This window comes from Sipha flava, unplaced genomic scaffold, assembly GCF_003268045.1.
Source record: "Sipha flava isolate LNK unplaced genomic scaffold, YSA_version1 73_pilon_pilon, whole genome shotgun sequence".
Classification (NCBI taxonomy): Eukaryota; Metazoa; Arthropoda; class Insecta; order Hemiptera; family Aphididae; genus Sipha; species Sipha flava.
In genome coordinates this window covers 4177495-4200556 of record NW_020273613.1, presented here as the reverse complement: position 1 = coordinate 4200556, position 23062 = coordinate 4177495, and the positions used below count along the sequence as shown (strand labels likewise).

General features: G+C 33.6%; 1 protein-coding gene across 1 annotated transcript in view; it reads right to left on the bottom strand.

Annotated features, from left to right (window-relative positions):
- LOC112692400 (astakine-like) overlaps positions 1 to 23062 on the bottom strand; it is an 82201-nt gene that overhangs the window by 28442 nt on the left and 30697 nt on the right. The window contains exon 2 of the mRNA XM_025567063.1: positions 15269 to 15449. Within this exon, the coding sequence (XP_025422848.1) occupies positions 15269 to 15416 (148 nt within the window). The 5' untranslated portion in view covers positions 15417 to 15449. The remainder of the gene's footprint in view (positions 1 to 15268; positions 15450 to 23062) is intronic.

Sequence of the window (23062 nt, the reverse complement as noted above, 5' to 3'; positions counted from 1 at the left end):
CCTAAGTTGCTATGCAATATGTATTATATATTTTCCATTTGATTTTTAGTCAAAACGTTCAACCAATTTCAAACGCAACCAACGCGTCATCAGAAACGTTTTTTCCACTAAAAGTGCATAGTGTACAAATGAAAGTTCATCAAAATATCGTACCCCTTGTCTAGTATCATGTGGTTTTTTAAACAGTTTTTGTTTTTTCTACAAACGCTTACCAACAAGGGTACAACCAAAAATATAACTAACATGACATCGGCAGATATTATTAAGACGTGTACGGCGTTAAGAATGTTGATGCCAGAACACGGACGCGGATTTCGATAATGGCACGCGAGACTTTACGGAACCGAACACGCGGCTTAAATAATTTGTCTATTTCACTCAACGGTCCTGCGGATTGATCGAGTCGTACATTATTATACCGGCGACGGAATAGATTTTTCCTATTCACAGGCTTTTCCTGGTGAAAAATCCAACACGGGAAAATTGTTACGGGACATGTTTCAGCGGAAAATATATTCGCGCACTGCTGCTTTTATTGCGCGCACAATATATTCATGTGTATATACGTAATATAATGATGTGAGTTCGAGCAAAAAGAAATTTATTCATCGGTTTTTTTCCGTATACATATTATTAAGTGAGTTACGAAAATTGTGCGTACCTAAGCGGCTTCGTTATTATGTTTTACTGACCCGAAACGACTCGGTAACAGTGATTTAATATAACGTCGTTACAGGGCAAGAAGTACGAGGAAGGGAGAAATATTCACCACCACGTGTTATGCGTGAACCGATTCGAAGGATAGAAAAAAAGAAAAATCACCGATCGAGATCAGCTACAACAGTTATCCGCAAATCAACAACCCGTATGGAGTGTAATTATTTCCGATTTGTTTGAGCATTTCGAATGCGTGGGGCGCAACAATGCAATAAGGAAAAACTAAATAAATACGTGCTCGAGTGACCGGGAGCAAACGGTACGCCGCAGACTGTTGGACGTTGTTCTTCGTCCGTTCTACCCGTCTTGTGAATCGATGAGACACTTATCTATATCACTATATCGTTTCACGGTTTTATTTAAGCACTTTGGAAACAATGGATAAATCGTTGCGTACGCAAAACAATACGTTATACCGAGGTCCTCTGTTGGTTATGACCAAAGTATATTTGTTTTTTTTATTATATTGTATTATTCTTATTATTATCATCATCTTTTCAAGATTTTAAGTGTTTGTAAAACATACTGCAAATAATATTACTACTGAGACGTTTTAAGCACCGTAGTAGATAATAGAAAATATGGTACGATTACAGAATTCCTCGGAAATAAACACTAACAGTATCGTATCGTATGCAGAAAGAATTAAAACGACAAAGGTATACATTTTTACATAAATTTTAACTATTCATAATAATCATAAAATTATTAAGTACTCATAAAGTTATTTTAAACAGCGATCAAGAGTTTTAAACGAAAGCAAATATAGTAATATAATGTTAACAATAGAAATAAAATAAAACAGCATTTAATTAAAAACATTTTTACACTTTTAGTAATGAATGCAGTAACGTTACAAAAGAGTTAAATTTAAAATTAAAATCTTACTTGATAATATAACAGTTTCGAAATATGTGCACACAAAAATTGCTTTTGAAAAGAAAAATTATACATTTTACATTATATATTATAATATATTATTTTTTTTTTTTTAAGAATTTTACTATCTTTACTGTACAAATGTAATGTACAAAATTCATAGTGTGATAATAACATACTTATCAGGTGTAAAATGTTTTACAACTCATTTTTATGATCTTAAAATTTGTATGATGCATTAAATTTAACGAGTTAGATGAAAAAAACATTTATTTTTAAAAACATATGAACATTTATTAAAATATTTAATCTACATTGACAATTGTTTTAAATTCTTAGAGTGCAATATTTGATATGTCAAATGGGAATTTAGGCATGACATTTTTAAATATTTTCAACACTTTGAAAAAAGGAAATAACTAAAAAAAAATCTTTTAAAACTATAAAAACTATAATTATTAATTATTATTTACCCGATATTAAATTGATTAACTTCATAATATATTAATGTGAGTTACAGTTAAAATCATGAATGAATCAATGAAAATATAAATAAATCATTTAATGATGAATTTAAAATTTACATAAATATGAAAACGATTAATTATTAATCAAAAAATTTATACTGAAACCACTGACTTATTGGTTTTATTCTTATTTTACTACCGTAAATGATGACATATTTAACATCAAAAGTCATATATTTTCTATATATAGTATTGGTAGAAGTCATTGTATAAGTGAATTCCAAAAAACATGTTCAACAAGAATACATGACATGATTTTGAGTTAATCACATTTGACTTATTTCCAGAAATTTTTCTTTTAAGTGCATTAAATCATCATACAGATGACTCGAAATAAACTGTTTTCTTACTTCGAGTATTCTATATGGTTTTTATTTGAACTGTGTTCGACATAATTTACCAAATAAGATTTGAGTTTGAGTGGTACTTTAAGTCTACATAAGATTTATCATCTCGGTTGTACTTTTTTTGAGTTTGTGAATAATTTGATTTACAATTTGATCGGGTAATACAAGAAATGGTTTGAATACATAGGTTCTTAGAAAATATTTCTGGATCAGTTATGACATCTTTCAGCTGAATTTCAATCGTTTTTATATGTATCATTACATATTACAATTTAATAAAATAATAAAATGTATTCATATAAACATTTATTTTTATTATAATTTATTGTGTTAATGAATTTCATAAAGTCAATTCATGTTTGTGTATTTTTAAAATATTTTTTTATTAAATAAATCTCGAAATAATTACGTATTACCTATATGAATTATAATGAAATAAATTAATCATATGTGTCTATAATAAATTAGATGTCGTACTGCGTAATCACTAGTTCAAAAAAATCGATTAAGATAAACAATTCAAACAGTCATTTATGAATACGATTCGTTTAGAGTTTATTTTGATTTTTTAGATAAGAAATATTTTGCAAATTTTAAAATTATAAACTTCCTTACATGTAATATAATATAAATGCATTTTAAGTATATTAATTTCAATATTTGAATTTTATACGAAGTTGCTACACACAAAATAACGCCAGTTATAAATTTATTTTTAAATTTTTTGTACACTTATGAAATGCCCAAAATTGCAAAGTATTACTAGTATGCATAATGTATGCAACGATGAATTATAATAATTTACAAGCAAACACATATAAATGAAAAAAAATTTAATAGATTATTGAAAATATAAGAAAATAGTATTAAGTACATTATTTACGAGTTATAAATCACTCAGAGATAATAATGGAAATTATTAAATATTATAAACATTGTTATAACACATCTTACACACTGTCTAGAAATTATCGTCTGGTTATGTTATTCATTCGTACAATATTATCCTTAAAATATTTAACTGTTCGGTTCTCGAATCAGCATGGATTCATGTAACAGCGACCACTTTTGTTTTTATAATACAATTTTATTAATGAGAATTCAATAAATTTGAATGTTATTGGTATGTGATTGTTTTATCCTGTCTACGTGCACTGTCAATAACCATTGTACACGATGTCAGATTTTCACCATCGACGTTGATTTATGTCAAAAACGATAATAATAATTACAACAATAGCATATTATACATAGTGAACGTTTGAATTTTGACGAGAACGAATGGCGTATATTGTTTTTTCCTACCAACTCATGTTACTCCTAGCCCTACACAACAACAGGGATAATTTAATGTACTTTCGTGCTATGCAAACGAGAAGTTTGCCAACGTCGATCACGTAATGCCCGATATTCTGTCTGCAAAAAGCGGATGCTGTGCGCACCGATGACGCGTTTATCAGAGAGGAATTGATGATATTAATACGAATCGCTCCTCCCACGCATTTATCGTATGTTAACAGTCGAATCGGTCGTTTGTCTCAGGTTGTGCGCATTTCAACATCTACTCGTATATCGAATAATATTATCATATTACACGTATTAGATATTTAATTAAATTTGCAAATGGATAAATTTGGATTTTTATTTTGTATAATTATTTTTATGACCGGCATTCGGCACGGTGCATGTACTGCAATCTGGACCGACGGAAATGTTAAATAAACTCTGATAGATATGACTAAATTTAAAAGCTGTTTGGGAAAAAGTACTATGCAAATATACTTAAACATAAGTAAACTATGTAAGTTAATTATGTTCGGGGCTCATGACGAACAATTCATGAAATTTTGACGACATTGTGCGTAAAAGTCATAAGCACACGTTTGTATGGGAAAATCGCAATAGCATCCGAATGAATTTCATGTGTATTTCACCAAAGTTAAGCCTCTCAAAACTGGACGATTAGTACGATCAGGTCTTTCAAACGTATCAGACCTGCAGCGGTTCGGAAATCCCAGTAGTAATAGCACTGTTTGCACTTGTGGGCACCACGAATTAAATATCGTCGATTTATAACGGCAGGATAAGTAGGGTTGAGGACGCGGAGGCGAAGCCAACAACATGGAGGACCAGACTTAGACATATCGATTATCTCTGTTCCTCGGTCCAGCGATGACGGTTTTATCGGAGAAAAAATTCACCACAATCAAGGCGAGTTAATAACGCTGTTACCGTGCTCTACGATGGTGGATTTCGGAGCTCGAATCAAACGACCGATGCGCGTTCGGGACAAAGCGCATAAATCGCGCGACTCGTTGCCGAAACGAGATCTTGACATTTCGAACAATTAAACGAAACAATTGACGTATAAATTCGGCCTTGATAATATATCGTCTCGCTGAACTGTTCAATTGTGTAGCATTATAGGTACTTAATAGCTCTTTTAAACGGTCGTTATACCCGCCGTGTATACGTATATAAAAATATATTTTCAACCACCGATTTTGAATTGGCACTCAAATCGCGAGACCCCGATTCGCAGTAAAAACATTACAATAATACTGTCACGACGATTTGCGATTGTTACGATAATTTGATCGTCCGCAAGCCGTCTCGCTTGGCGACGGTAAGTAAAATTATAATATTTCTCTACCGAGGAAAGAAAAAAAAAATTATGTCACGGTAAAACCCGTCTAGAACTGGTGTTTAATATCAAACATTCCCGTATGGAATGTAACTGGTAAGCGGTTACAAATTATACAAGTTCTGATGCGATCAAAAATACAAAAATGACATATCCTACACGGGAATAAAATCAAATGCATTACTTTCTGAAGACCAAAAACAACTGTACAAACAGATGATTTATTAATATATTTCCGTTCACTTGTGTATTTAATGTTAAAATATTATATTCTATATTTGATTTAAAAATTGTATTGCACTTACTTTTATGAAACGCAATATTTATTTGGTTTTTACTAAATAAATTTAAACCACACTAACGACATTTACGTTTTCAGTGATGATAAAATGGAGAAGAAAGTTTGTATTTATTTTAATTATTATGAGGATAATATTCGGAAGAAATGTACGCATTTATCCATCGGATACGTTTTTTCGTACTGAAACTTAAGTGTACGCTTATGTGTTACACATTTATTTGCTATTTCTTATGTGGGAACTTACATTTCCCCTAAAACGGATCTCAGATAAGCCGGACATCTGTCTAAAATGGAATATTTATCAAATCTTATGCGATTTAATCGCTGGCGTTTTTTAATGTATCGGGTAATAGACCATTGCCGTGCAAGATTTATTCGCGTATTCCGTCGATAAGATCAAAACCTTAAAACAATACAAAAACAACAACAACAGCAATGACACGCGTATTAGATTACTTGGATACGTCGATGTTCACTCGAAAACAAATAGATTTGCATACCGCCTTAAATGTAAATTATTTTTTTTCCTCGCGATTTATTGCATCGAACACGATATAGCTTACCGGTTGATAATAATGGGTGATTACGCGCGATTCAAGCGCGTCTTTCTGTTCGATTAGGAAAGGAATTGAAATGTCTAACCTAATGTTTCACACACTCGTGGGAAGCGGGAATAGAAATATGCACTCGGAATGCACTATTTCGGTTGTTTCGTATAGATAAACCACTGGTGTGTTTTCGTTTCTAGTTCAAAATCGGCGACGAAAGCAATAATACTTCGTTACACGTGTAAACAAACAAATAATTCAAAAACAAAATCGAATAGTGAAATATTATTTTTATTTTTCATAGATCGTCTCCTTCTAACTCCCCTCTACCCCAACAACTGTTGAGTGTTGACACGTATACGCTACGTGCATATTATTATTTTGCTCGACCAGGTAAAGCGAGAATCCCGACCGGTCGTCGCAGAAAGAATAAAACCTACGCGAAATAAGTGCCGCGAACGATCGCCTCGGCATCAGCTGCGGTTCGGAACGGATAAAAAATTCATCCGAACGATTTACGATACAATATAGCACGTACGACGAATTTGTGGTGCATTACATTATCTGCAATCTTTAAGTGTAAATAGTTGTGGGGCATCGTTCTCCGGGGAGGACGTGATTTCTGAACACGATATTACTCTATGCGCGTGTGTGTGCGATTGTTGGAACGTGACGTTCATCGCGGTTAAAAAATACGACTTTTTATTTTTTTATTTCTAACACTAACCGATAAGAGTGCAAAGAGAAAAACACAACAATTTTGGTCACGGTGACGGTGTTTCGCGAGGCTTCTTGTCGTCAGCACCTTCTTCACGGACCTGTTTAATACGACCCTTGACCGTGAACGTGGTAAATAACATGTACACCATGAAAAGTACAACGCACCTAACAGCCGTAATACCACGCTTGACTATCGCGTGTAAACAATCGACGACCGCGGAGATATACCGATAACTGCTACCGGGTCTTCGTAATGGTTGAAAAACACGCCACGTATTGTTTCTTATACGAATTTTCGGATAAGTAGTTTTTCGTCCATCGTTACCAACCCAGACACAAATATATGTGTACAATAAATTATTGGGATAACGGTCAATAGTGGTACACAGTAAATCATAACACGAATTATTTGAATGGGGAAAGTTATCCGCCGGTTAGGTTTGTTATTACAATCAATAGTTGTCGTTCGACGTGCATGTTCCTTGCATACGTGCAAGGGAGCTTCAGAAACGATAGAAGAGTCATATTTCTGAACAGGAGGAACGTTTGAAAGCCTGGCCATACATCTGAACACCAAAATAGTCTTCGTTACATTGTTTTAATTTTTAATTTTTATTTTTTAATTTCGACAATGGTATTTTGTACCCTAATTTATTGGTGGCGTTATCGTGTAAGTATTGCGCTTCGTCATGGAGTCGTATTCATTCGGCAGTTTTAAACGCTGACGAAGTGACACGAAATAAGAACAGTCACTTACAAACACGAATGATTGTAATGCTGTCACTAGTATTAAGATAACAACTTTATCACGAATTGCTTATTCATATGGCTTATGTAAACAGTTGCAAACAATTGACCTTGACTTGAAAGAAGCAATGAATAATCTTGCTGAAGCCATTGTTTCTACTATTGATTCCGTAAAAACATATCTAATGAGTTTCATAAATTGTTCAGAAAAGCTGAGATAAAAGTTACACATCTCTCCCCATTTAATTTGTACACTAAATACTCTTTTTAACTAGTCTACTTATAGACTTATATAGCTTCAAATTTAATGTTAGAAAAATCTTGTTGCACTAGAAAAAGCCTCGTAAATTCGATTTCGTTCTCTAGTTACAACAGTGTTACAATTTATAAACCAAATTCAACAAATATTTTGTTTTACGAAAATCGTACATTGTGTTGTGTTTCGCAAAATATATCCTGTTTTTACATCGACCCAACCTGTAAAAATAACAAAAATTCCTGAGCACACTTCCGATGTTTACACCGTTAATACGTATACCGACGTAGGTGCACCCACTGAACATGATTTTAAAGTTATTACCGTACACGTTTTCATATAACGGGAGGAGGGGGACACCTGTTGTTCAAAACGTACGGTACATACCGAGTGATTGAATCCCATGAAAAGCACGGGACCCTGGGCAGCAGCTGTCCCTTCTGCTCTGGCATTCGCGAAATATGCACACGTTGACAGCGGACACGGTGAGTTGTTGCGGTACGCCGTTCAAGGTCGAACCCGACGGTGACCCCGGACCAGCCCGCTGGGAGACCCGTTACGACCGTCACTCGCGCCAACCGGTTCCGACGCGCGTGTGCAACGAGTTCGTGCGTTTTGCGGACCGCGCGCCGCTCGCCCGATGCTAAGTCGGAAATTCCTTATGCGACCGCGCGCGAGCCACGTTTTTCCCGGTCGGTTTTGTTCGCACGGACGGGTCCACAAGCGGCACCCGACGAAACGATTTCGCCCTACACCCACCGGTGCCCCCAGACCCTTTTCTCGGGATAGTCAAATTGCACTTATTACCTACAAATAAGTGGTCGAATTGCACTTGGATTGAAAAAACGTAATGGTCAAACTGCACTCGAGTAAAAACAAGTAGTGGTCGAACTGAGCTCGTTCAAAAAAAAGAGTTAAAATGGAAAACCCTTTAAAAATATTACGAATCTTTCTGTTAAAGAACGCTACGGCGTACATATTTAATAGCATTATATATTAGTTTGTGCTATTTAGATAACACAGATATAATTGTTGCCAAAAATCGACAAAAGAATCTAACCTAACTGAATAATAAATAGTTATCAATACAAATATTTGATTAATATTTATATTGTATACCGTGTACTATGTAAACCCATGTAAACTACAATTAGTACACACTTTTACGTCGCTGTGTAAATATAAATAATTTAAAAATTATTAAAAGTGAACAAGGCTGTGATTTAATCGTGTATTACAATTATACATTTTACAAAGAAAAACATATAAATGATGGAGTTCAATGGCGTTGTACCCATCGTGGTTGTCTTTAAAAACTATATCTAGATGAATGTTCTAAAGTAATTTTTCGGTGTGAGTTGATACACAACCATGAAGAACCACTTAATCTACCTCGGAAAATGATTTCAAAATCAGCAAAAAGAAAAGCAGCTGACCAAGGTATTTATAAACCATTAAAAATTATTAGGAAAGAAATGGTTAATGCTCCTGCAGAGTTAACACAATTTTTAAATAGTAACGACATAAATCAAATACGAAAAACTACATATCATGAACACCGGAAAACTCAAATCCAAAATATCTTAATGACACACATTAACAAATTAGAAATTAAAGCGAATATTGATAAAGATTTTTTACTAGATAACAATTCTGTATATAACATTATAATATTTTCAACTAAAAAAAATTTAAAATATATATATGAAAGATGATTATTTTTGTGGATGGCACGTTTTCACATTGCTCAAATTTTTTTTTATCAAATATTTACACTGCATACAGTTCACAATAATTATTATGTACCATTAATATTTGCTTTGCTTCCAAATAAAACTATAGATACGTATAAAAATATGTTTAAAATCATTACTGAAAAATGTAATGAATTTGGTTTAATATTTATGCCAAATTTATATTTAGCAGATTTTGAACAAACAATTCATAATGCGATCAATGAAATGTTTCCTTTATGTAAAATAATAGGTTACAGATTCCATTTATCACAATCATGGTATCGTAAAATACAAAATTTAGGATTTTCAGCCGATTACAAATCTGAAACAGGAATTGGAAAATGTCTTTATAATATATTTGGTTTAAGTTTTTTAAATGCAGTTGAAGTTGGCGAATTTTATACAGATGATTTTATGTCAACTATCCCAGAGAATCACGCTATTAAAGAATTTAGTGGCTATTTAGTTGATAATTATATTATTGACGAATGACTTTTTCCGCCTCATATTTTAACTTCAGATACGATTTCTTGTCAAAAAACTACTAATGCATGCGATTCTTTCCACACGAAGTTCAACAAATCATTTTCATCACCACATCCAAATATATTTGTATTTATTGATGTTTTAACACAATTACAAATCGACACCTATATTTTAATGCAGAACACTGGCACAAGACGGTACCAGAAAAAAATAAATAATATTCCAAAATATATTGACTTATATACTCAGAAACGTATTACCAGTGTAGAATTTTTGAATACAGTTAGTCATAACTACAAAAAATAATTGAAATTACGAAAAAAAATTGTAGTAATGATGATAATTAAATTTGATGATTAAAAAAAAAAAAATGTATAATAATAATATCTATAGTATAACATTTATAATGTAAATTAATATAATTAACATAATGTAATGTATAAAACTATCATTTTTAACCACGCCAATGATTGCTAAATGATACTAAATGTTACTAAATAAAATAAATCTAACCCCTTCAAATGCATGATAATTTTATTTAAAAACTTTTTTGAGCCCAAATGCAGTTCGACCATTATCTTTTTTAAACCCAAGTGTAATTTGACTAAAATAAGTACTATTTGACCATACCCCCTTTTCTATAGATCGGAGGTGGTTGGGTGAACTTAAATCGCGTGTTCACGTTTATAAATTTCCCTAGTTTTTTTTTTTTTTTATTTATAAAATTTTCCTAAAATTTGTCATCTAGATTTAGGTGTAAAGAATTACTTTTTTTTAATATTTTGTAAATTGGATCACAATGGTATAAGAAGTTAGAACTATGGATTTAAAAGGTACTGACCGTAACAGGTTTTTTACATTACGAAACATTTAACAGTTAAACAAAATAATATACAAAATAAATATATAGGTACATAATATGCAATAGTAGTTATTAGTGATTTAAGACGTCGTGAGGATGGCCATTTCCCTAGTGCGGTACACATAATCAACAATGGAAGTTTGAAGAAAAAAAAGCCCACGGGGGAAGGGCGACTGCTGGAAGCCCTCACTATTCGTCCTCTCACCCTTAGAATGCCCCTGCACGTACCCTGTGATTAGACTACGGGAAACCCACTGAAATTCGGTCGGCAGATCGACGGTAAATAACCATTCGACCACGCTATGGCCCTGCAAGAAAATCCGAGCGAAATCCCTTATCGGAACGAATAACCTCGTCTGAACGTCGGAAGCACCAATTCCATGGCGGAGGGGGGTACTGAAAATGTTATGGTAGATATTTTTTATTTATTTTTGACCAACGAAATTCTCATGATCCGTGCACAACGAATCAATTTTTCTGGTTTACAACTTTTGTACGTAAAAAAAATTGTCGATTTGAAAACGCTTTATGCAATATTAATTAACCTTGTAGGCAATAAATTTACTGTCACTTAAAATGAAACAGTATACTAGGGATTGGCAACTGGTGGCCCTTGTACTTCTTTTATCTGGCCCAAGTTACATTTACAAAATACGTTGTTTGTAATATGTAAATATTATATTCATATCTAATATTGAACTGTAGTTAAATTTTTTAACGTCTAAGTATTATATACATCCATAACTAACACAAATATAGGTATTAGGTACTTATTATATTAGTTCAGTCGTAAAATTAAATTATAAAAAATAAATGTTGATTTAATCAGCTTTAATAACCTGTTTTTTGTTTGCTTTTTTTTACTATGGCCCGCCAGTTTTTAAAGTTCAATAAATTTGCATTCCGGTTACTTTAAGTATCCCAGCCCTGCAGTATACGAACATTGGAAGAAATGTTACAACTTGCTGAGTCGGTTTTTTTGTTTGCATAAAATTAAACAGTTTTGAGTTCATTTTCACATAAAAAAAAACTCAAACTGTACATAATAACAGTACGAAATTTCTAATTTTTTAAACGAAATAAAATAGTGCATAAAAATTTGCGGGATGTTATTAACATCAATATATCAATATGTAAATATTTAGTCGTCATTTTCCTGACGTTTAAGAAAAAACTAAGCCTTTAAAAAGTTACTTTTCTCAAAAGTCAGTCACTTAGTCACTGTAGTAACTAAGTTATTATTATTACCAGTGAATAAGTTGCAAAATAAGCGCAATGATGTCTTCGTTTACAATCATCGTTTGACGCAGATAAATCGCATGCGGATTGCTCTATTGTACGAATATACACGCGCGTGTGTGTCAGGAGAGAATGTTGTTAATGATTATATTGCGCCGGAATATGTGTGCACAACAATGCCTCCTTGACATTGGGAGAGAAGATGATCGCCACGACGTGGGAGGAAGAGTCGATTCTCACGATTGTATTTTTTTTCTACTATACCTACGTACGTTTTTTTTTTTTTTTTGTACACAAAATGTTTTAAAAGCTATTGGCTTTACGCTAGCCAATCTCGTATCATATAATTATAATAAATTATGTACACACACACGCACACACACACACACACACACATACACACATACACACACACAAATATTTTATAATACGATATTACCAACTGCCATTATTTTATTATTATATCGTTATTATGTCGCTCGCAGTCACACGAATGATTCACGTCTTGCGCAACAGATACGACTTACGCATATTACGCGTCGCGTAAACACGAATTTATTTTTTTATTTTTTTTTTTAAGCATTTTTTTTTATTTATCCTTTTGGTTTAGTAAAAATTCTCATCGCAAATACGTCCTTGGCGTGACACCGTTTTATAGAAATAATTTTTTCTCTTTTTCTTTATTTATTTATTTTTTAATTTGATCTATTTCATATTTTTATGTAATTTATTTTTCTCTGAAAAATTATTTTTACACTTTTGCCGCGCACGGAACGACAACAATTTCTAAAGATCGTAAGATTGTGGAAACTTGTTATTGTTTAATACGTTACGTGTACCGTTTATGGAATTTTGATAAACGCAATTCTTTCCGTGATAATGCACACGACATTGTCTGTCACGCAGTTTACAAATATCGATACAGATCGTATTCATACACTACGCGAATAGCCATGCAGTCTCAAATATTCATTCTAAGCTATTATCGCGCGTGTTATCCGATTTTTTAAACGTGTGTTGTGTACCGCACTGTGACGATAAGCCCGCGATTATTTTAGTTATTATCATAATGCTAGTCAAATATTACCCGGTCTCACCCGGGCGATAGTTTACAACATTTTAGATAAAAACGATTAATATTTGAAACGAAAAAAATAAATTACATTAAAAAAAAACCCAAACCGTTGTATGTCCCCTAATGATTTATTTTTTTTATATTTATTTTTACTAAATTAATTTACACAAATATTGCAATCGGTAATTATTCGGTAAATCAACATATTAAAATCAAAATAAAATATTTCCAATTTACCTTCTGAAAAAATGTATACATCCACCCCAAAGCTCAACACTGACTGGACCCATAAAAATGCGATTTTCGTATAATACTTTATATATATATATATATATATATATGCCGATATACAGAAATAATTACCTCAAAATGTTTAATGAAACGATATGGTATAAATTTCGCTGTACGCTGATCAGTCAGTGAGTTTTCAAATGGTATTTGAATTTTATATTTCAATATTGCTGGTATTTTGCTTAGACCAAAATATGTGCACAAATTTAATCTCTGTAAAACGTATAGATTTATATAGCAATAATTTTCAAACTGGATACCGCAAACGTCCGATGGACGATATGTCTCAATTTTTCAAGAAAAATTATGATTTTAGTTAAAAAAGTTCATTAAAATAATTGGGTGCTATGTTCCGTAAAAATGTTGCGAAGAGCACACAGAGTATTTGGTAATTAAAAAACAAAATTGAAGAATATTAGTATATACTATCATCGTGGAAAAAAAATCCTAATCCGTTTGACAGTATGTGTGTGTACGTATGAAATATAAATATAATATGTAAATATGTTTATAAATAATCACATGACACGCAACAATATACCGCCCTCTAACAGCGTAAACATTATTGAATTGTATTAAATCGCTTGCTAAATTTTGAAATAATAACGTTGATTTATCTTTCTTGATCTATCTGTATACTTTGTTTTAAAGTTCCACCTCGATCTTCTCATTTAGCCGTCCCGTATTTCACCACCTGCAGCTATTTGCAGGTTGATGAGCATTTAAAACGTCTAATGTTGATTGTCAATTATTCAAATCGTAATTGTTACAATATTTGTTATTGATTCGTAAATCTTTATTTGTATTAATAATTATTTGAATAATATCGTCTGCAATTATCGATATATTCAAAAAGGATTCATCCCATATAAATAAATAAATAAAATAAAATATTAATAATATCACGATATGTTTCGAAATCTAATTAGATATATACATAGGTGTATGTAGGTATGTATTAGTATTAGTTCTTTATATTTTATTTATTCACTGTAAATACTACACCACCTCCAACGTACGGTTTAATTCAATTCAATTTCTAATGCAATCGCGTGAGTATAAGCATTTTGATATCGATTAACAGGGTAAATAAATAATTAAATGAACCGAATGTCACAATTAATCGCTTAGAGATTTCGTATTATTATAATCGATATAAATATTTTTATTTCGTTATTGCAATACACATTTTCATTGTATAAATAATTCTATCAATTTGGATGGGAAAATATGAAGGAAATTCATTAAAAACAAAAGTAATATGAAGGGGGGAAAATTTCACACAACTCCTGAACGAAATAAAAAAAATATAAAAAAAATAAACAAAAAATAATAATAGTACTTAAGCAGTAGCAACGGACGATAAGAAACAAGAATACTAATAAAAGATAAAATAAAATAAAGAAAACCAACCTTTATTTGTTACATATTTTATAGTGGTTTACAGTTGGATGATTATCGAACACGATAACCCTCCGGGAAACAAAGAGTTTTAAATACATAATATATATGCATTACATGTGTAAGTAGTTCAAGCGAAGTGCAATTTAAAATTCAATGAGGGGCATATTATCGTATATGTTACTTGGAACTATATTTCTGACCACCGAGACAAATTTTCAACATGCGACTGTAATATTACGATTTACTTATTGTTGGTCATGTGTATGATCAAAAATTATTTTTACCTATGTATTTTTTTTCAGCTGCAACGAGTGAATTGCTTAAATTAGATTACATACATTTTTATTGATATCGATACGATAACGATGATCAAATGCAAGACATAGAAGTATTTCTCCGTTTAACGTTAAAAACCAAACGTTAAGTTAAATTTGATTTCAAATTATTCAATAGTAATCATATAGTATATTATTATTTATTTATATTTACCTAAAACACAGCACTCGTCCACCTCGCAATCATCTGAGCTCGTGCAACCGAGGAACGACGGTTTGTTCGGATATGCGACCGTGGAAGAAACCATCATAATCACAGCTGCAGCTAGAGCGAACGACAATTTGTACGTCATATTATTCATATTATTTGCTTTTGTCAAGTATACAGTTGTAATCTGGAAAAAAAAAATTCAATTACGTTATTGCATTTTATCGATTTCGATGATTTATATTAATACAAGGTGTGGTAATAAGAACTCCCTGATTAAGAAAACTAATAAAAACTAAACCAAGTCAAATATCAAAAAAAAAAAAAAAAATTATTTATAAATCGTACATATAATGCCATTTTTTATTAATTATTTTTAAAAATAATATCATTTAAGTGGCTGCCCTCATTTTGGATACATTGATTGAGCCTTTCTCGGTAATTTTCTATAACTCTACGGGTTATTTCGGGCGGGATAGCAGCAATTTCCTGGGTTATTACTTCCTTCAGAGCTTCCAAAGTTTGTGGACGATGTTGGTACACTTGGGCTTTTAGATATCCCCAGAGAAAAAAATCACATGGGTTCAAATTTGGTGAACGTGGCGACCATCCAAATGTCACCTCGCAATGAGACGATATGCCCTGGAAACATTTCTCGCAGAATGCTGCGTGAACGATGAGCTGTGTACGCTGTTGCACCATCTTGTTGAAACCACACATTTTGTTGTCCATACTCATGAAAAAAATCGTTCAATTTTGGCCGAAGAAATGTTCAAGCACATTACAATAGCGATTAGAGGTCACTGTTACAGTAGCACCGTCTTCTTCAAAGAAGTACGGACCCCACACACCGGATGCGAAAATGGCACACCAAACAGTAACCTTTGGACTATAGAGTAGTTGCTGGTGAAGTTCTTGAAGATTGTGTTCGGACCAATATCGAAAGTTTTGTTTATTTACCGTACCTGAAAGGTGAAAATGTGCCTCATCCGTAAAAAGCAATACATCTGTTCGGGGAATATTCCGAAGAAGATCCCGACACAATGTTGTACGGGTTTCAAAATCTCTCGGGAAAAGTTCTTTAGTGACCATAATTTTGTAGGGGTGAATTTTAAGTTCTTGATGCAGAATCCTCCAAACACTGCGATCGGATAAGTGTAAAGCAGCCGCGTGTTTCCTTGCAGAACGCCGCGGAGATTGCTCGATTGAAGTTCTCACAGCAGCAACATTTTCCAGTCCTGTTGCAGTCCGAGGTCGGCCCGTCGACTTTCTTTTTAGTGCAGAACTTGTTTGCCTAAAATTTTTTACCCAATTGTGTATTGTTTTGCTATCGGTAATGGGATCACGGCGATTGAGCGCGAACCGAATACAAAACGCACGCTGGGTCGTTATCGGTGAACCGCCATTATTAATAAATTCTTCGACAACAAACGCACGATGCTCTCCCGACCAAGCCATGATAAATACTAAAAACGGCATCGATAAGGCTTTCTATCGATATAAATATCACTAATGTACCTCCACCCAAGTCCAAACTAAGACCTTATCAAACTAGGGAGTTCTTTCTGCCGCACCTTGTATAATATTATTATTTCTACAGTATTCGACCATGAGTCGTTTGATTTATTATATTAAATCGAACAAAAACACTATTTTCTAAGGATATACATTATAAGAAACCGATATTTTAACCGAGGAAAAAATCTCAACTTATCTTAAATACATTTGGATTTATAGCTATTATTTCTGTTATTTGGAAAACATTAATACTCATATGGTAAATAATACAAAATTCAATTTGAGTATATATTTCTGGTTTTGCCTAAGTAATTTTATAAATATATATCATGCTTTTGTTCTCAACTTTCTATATGACTGATAAATAATTTATTTGAACAAATAAAATGACATGTGTACTACGTTATAGTAATAAACATTCCATCAATGACGAACAAAAACGATTAAAACAACTTGATAAACATCGAATAACTGTACCTGTGCACGTATAATGTTTAAATGTTCGCGACTCACGCATAATATGCGTGTTATATATAATAGCCGTGGTGTTGAGTAAATAAATGTAAAAACAACCAACACTTTAAAATATTCTACGTCTCAGAAAATCATATTGTACCTCGGAAGTTCATCACATATTATGTTACTCACCATTACAATGACAATAATTATTATCTTACGCTTTCCAGACGTACCATCACACGAGTGAGATTCAGTCAGTTTTCGCGTTCCGAAAAACGTTAACGTATCATACTAATGATCATATCTAGGAATTTTAATGCTTAAACTTGGCATTTGAACTCAACAAGTATTGGTTGTTCCACCCGTCTGTCCGTGTATTGATCCCAATAAAAATTAGTTCCTATATATATATGGTTTATTATACTACTCTTTATTTTTGGTTTTTAACGAGGCTTACGGATACGATACTTTGTTCGATAATCTATAGATTTTTGCTATAGTCGAAATCTTACAGAAAAAAAAATAGTAAATTAAGTTTGTCTGTATTTCTCCCCCACTTTCTCTCTCTCTCTCTCTCCCTGAATTAACGCTTTATGAAAAATTCCAATCGCGTATCAAGCCCATTTATTCGTTTATTATTTATTAGCAATCGAACGTAAGTATTATTGCGCAACATCAAGCAGCCACAGCCGTTGCAGAGCGCAGTGAAGAACATACGAAAAAAAAACAAATATATATATTTACATAAAACAAGCAGGAATTTCAAAAACAACAGCCACTGCTGATACCACGTCTGCGCATAATACGGTATTCATAACACGGAAGAACACGGTATGTACCTACCTCCGAACCTCCCCCGTACGATAATAATATAATGACGTAAAGTGTTATTATAAAAACGCGTTGTTATTAATAACTCTCCGGAGGGATTTGACAACACGAGCCGGCGCAAAAACATACAGTATACTGGTGAGTACACAAGAGCCCGGAATCCGGAATAGTCCCGAAGTCATCGTGTAATATTATTACATAAGCTCGTCAGACGGACGGTATATCGTGGTAATTACAACCATTTCGTTGTCTTTGCGACGGTGTTCTCGAAATCTGATAACCCCGCGACAACAGACGGCTGCTGATATATATGTACGTATACATGATTATGTAGAATTTTAGAGGAGTATCTGAACCCGTACGGACAGTACAGTGCATTGTGTACAAATATATTACAATGATATGCGATGACGCAACGGATCGGTACGATTGAATAATATTGGTAGTGCAGTATCATCGCGGAAGTTACGGAATGGCCTAGCACTGTGCTTCTTAAACCGTAGGTCGTAGCCCACTAGGATGCTGTTTCCGTATAATATGTTAGACGACGAAATATCTGCGAGTATAGTTATATCGGATTTCAGTAGTTGGTGGGGAACGAAAATTCCGTATCATTTTAACGATTTTAATAGTGGAAAAAATGCCTACGCCATAGACATTTGAAGCCCATAACGATTTTACGTAGAGGAATACGATGAATTCGAGAAGCACCGATCTAGTGTGTACACGGAGTTCACATGAACGTCGTTCGTCCCGTCCATATAAGTCGTGCACACGTGTACCGTGTATGTGTACACAAGTATTGCGTTGTTTATTTACAGTGTACCTTTGACGGTAAACGCGATCTCTCGTCACACCCACGGATGGTCTGATATTCATCGTCAGACCAAGGGCGATATAGGATTATAATAAAAAAAGCGTTGAATATTTTTTTTTTAGGATCGTTCCTTAAAAAACAAAACCTAGTCAAGAACTGCAGCAGCAGCCACCTGCCCCCGTCGCGCACACCACGTGATCCGTCCTGTCAGTTTCGCCTAATACGCAATCATTTATACAATTTATGCAATCATACGATTCGTATGCACTCGAAATATCACCATCACCGTGTGCAGTGCATATGCATGCAATTATAACATAATGAACCCGCGGAATCCCGAAAATCAATCGTAAAATAATGAAAACCCGTAGGTGCACGCATTGGAATGATGTTATATCGCGTGATGTGAAGCGTAAAATCTAAATGTAACGAAATACGCGATATTGTTACAATAATGATCCGACGGACTAACGCACAAGTGTGGTGACATTTAAAAATATACATCGTTGGGTGCCGACATTTGAAAGTCAACACTTCGATAAAAATTGGTAGCGGTCAGATCTTGGGTTTAAATCATAAGAGATTTTTTTTTTTTTTTTATGTCTAATGAATCAATATGGTAGTTCTGCGTTGAACGCTGATCGGTCAGTGAGTAAACAAGTGATATTTGAATTAATACATTGATAAAATATTATTATTATTATTAAATGCAATTCAATACCAATAATTATTAATTATTTGCAGTAAAAAATAATGAAATGGTAAAACAATTATTGTCATCCATCATTTTCAATTCCATCAGTTCATCGTCCCTCTGTTAAATTTAATCCGAAACAAATATCAAATTTAGCTCTCTGCAAGACATGGTCGGAGATCCTTAGCGTTAAACCACCGAAATTATATGAACACTACATGTAGGGGTAGATACGGAAGAATGACCTAACCTTCCGCGGCCAGAACGATAGGCAGACGCCGATTGTTGAACCTTTACCGCAGCTTAGCGAACATATTGAAACGTGATATTGCATCACCCGTATTTTGTAATAAAATATAAATAAACATGATGTACACGAAATACGATAAATCTTGAGCTGTGTAAGAACAGAAACTATCTATAAATCTAGTCAAAAGCAAGTTGAACGAAATAACTTAATAAATTGTACAAGACGAATAAATTGGCAAATAGAACCGAACAAACAAAGGGTAAAAGTTGACAAGAAGGCCATCGTATATTAGAGCTCCGAATCAGCATCGAATTCAGATGTATCTAGCCGTTTGGTGAAGAAGCTCTGCCTGTAATTGTCGGTAACGTTTCACTGTTTAGTTGTTTGAGTTGATTTAGTCAGTGTTAACAAAACGACCATAATATCGTCGCTACCATTCTATGTTCTAATAAGAATATTTATTTACGTTTAAACGTTGACACTGTGGAGTATCGACCACTCGGCACGTAACGATGAACGATATTCACGAGATTATTTTTCGATCCGAATGATCGTCATGAATAGCGGCTCCATTTCACGAAATGCACGGTTCATCAGATTTCCGCTCGAATAAAATATAATAATATTATATAGCAGGTCGTCAACTTTAAAAAAAAAAAAGATTAAGATCGTTAACAAGGGTTGAATATAGTCATAATATAAGGGAAGGTCTTTTCACCCAAAATAATTTCGTTATTACGATTATAAAACCCATGGTGACCGCTTTCAACTTATGGTCTAGGGCTTTAGCCATCTCCCCCCCCCTCTTCTTGATTTAGCTCTGTCGTAAGAACTGCACCGTCGAACATGTCGTAAAATGTCGACCGTGAAATCTAACGTACATAAATGTATCATTATAATGTTTAGCGTTAAAAATTCAGGCCGTCAATCTTGTTGTCTTACCGGCTAACTTAAATTTTTGAATTTCACTCGTAGTTTGACCAGTTTGCCGTAAAAATCTACAAACGGAAATTGCCGGAGAATACAAAACGCACGATGCACGCTGTGTTATTATTATAATCATTTATCATAACTTCAAACCGTTAACGGTTGATACGTGACGATAGACGAAAATATAATAATTCCGTGGCGTGCGGTTCGCACAAAGCGCATTTCGAAAACGGCACCGCCGCTGGACGAAAACAATCATCCGATGAACGGATTCGGCAAACGAGTGGTGCGTACAATGTGTACCAGGTTCGCGTGGACATGACTCAATTTCAACTTGAGCAGTCGATGATGTGTTATTTTTAATTAAAAATTAGACTTTAACTTTTACAATAAGTTTATTTTACAATTCAAAGTGTTAACAAAATGTGGAAACTAAGTGACGTAAAGTTGCTTATACTCGTAGTTCCGTGATTAGAACTCATATGAATTATGGTCAATTCCATCATTCTTTTAAACGGTTCAAGTGACGTCATGGGAGGCTATTACTGTTGTATTTACTAATTTTCAAGAATAGGTTATGACTTTGTTATTTTTCGATCCGTTGGCTTTTGGTTGGATTATTTTCAGGAATAGGTATACGATTATATTGTATTCGCTAATTATAATATTACCTGGACTATGTCCTATTTTAAACAAAACGATGAACATGGTATTTGTACAAAATATGTAATATAATCATATCCTTTTATGATAATATATTCTGGCCTATTACACAGGGTTTCGTGGACACGACTCGATTCAGGGGCGGTACGTGGAGAGCTTATGATCCTTTAGTTCGACGTCGCTTCGTTAACGCGGGGGTGCGCGGTACGTGCAGCTGCGAATTATTGCGCATGTTTAATTTTTACATTTATTTTTTATTTTTAGTTGTTTAAAAATTATAGATGCATAATGTATTGTACTACTATAGTAATGTACCACACGAATGAATGATGTTAAACTAGTCATGTATTACTGTTTTCGATCATATTGTTGGTACATAGATCATATACAAAAGTTTTAAACAAAAATTTTATTCTAGTATCTTATTTTCAACTATTGTAGCGAGACAAGGAATTGTCGTAATGAAATTGTTCTACGCACCCTGTGAACAGTTTCTGCGCCAGTACAAATGTTGACATAATTATAATTATATCGTGTTGTGTGCCGTAAAACCTGATCGGTCGATGACGTTTTGCACTCATCAAACCGTAGACAGTTGACATTTCCCGAGGTGGATAGGACTGCGAGTGAATTAAATGTAAAACGTCAGCCTATTATGTGTGTACTGCATATTTTTTTTGGAAACGAATTACCAATGAGATTTCGTAATGGATACTTGAAACTCAACGCACACATCCATGCTAATATGCGTCCGTCGTTACACATATGGATGCACAACATTTGTTCGCACAACGACACTTATACCACGGAACAACATCAGACATAACACTTTGTCGACGATATTGTCGCTTCCTGTTGAACACCGGATTTAGAGATGACGTTATGTGTAAACATTTTAATTAACAAATGTTCCTTCATCTACATTGCACGTCACTCCTTGATTGATGTGGTACGGGATTAGTGATTGACCATCCGGTAGTGGCGTTCGACGATTCAAGAGTAAAGTTCAAACCAGTCATAGATGAGGGTTCGGAAGTTCGCGGAGATTAAAATGCTGAGATGAGATGTTCATTGGCGAAACTCCAAGAGCGGTATTGATGAACTACGTGGTTTGCACACGATGGACATCCCAAAGACTTAAGGCAGCTTTCGCTTTATAATTACATTTAATAATTAATATTAATACCATATAGTTGGGTTTACACTTTGTATTGTATCCCTTACAAGTCCATAATGGTTTACGTGCGCAACACCAAGGTCGGATTTGCCAGAGCTTCGTAAAACAATAAAGCTACAGTATTACCACTGCAAAAATACAGTGAAAATAAAACCATGTATAATGTTACAAAAAGAAAATATAAGCGAAGTGCGTAGTGCCATGGGTATCAAAAAGATAGCAATAATGAAATAAAACAAATGTAGTATATTTTCGACGTCAATGTAGAAAAAAAACCTTAATAAATCTCTTACGATTCTTTAATCCGATTGACAAACCACTGTCATAGAAGACCAGGAGATTATTGATCGTCTAATGCAGGGATGGTCTACTCAAACTAACAAAATGGTCAATTTTTAAAACTTTAAAATCTGACGGGCCAAAGTAAAAAATGAAAAAAATGAAAAGAGGTCAATGAAATT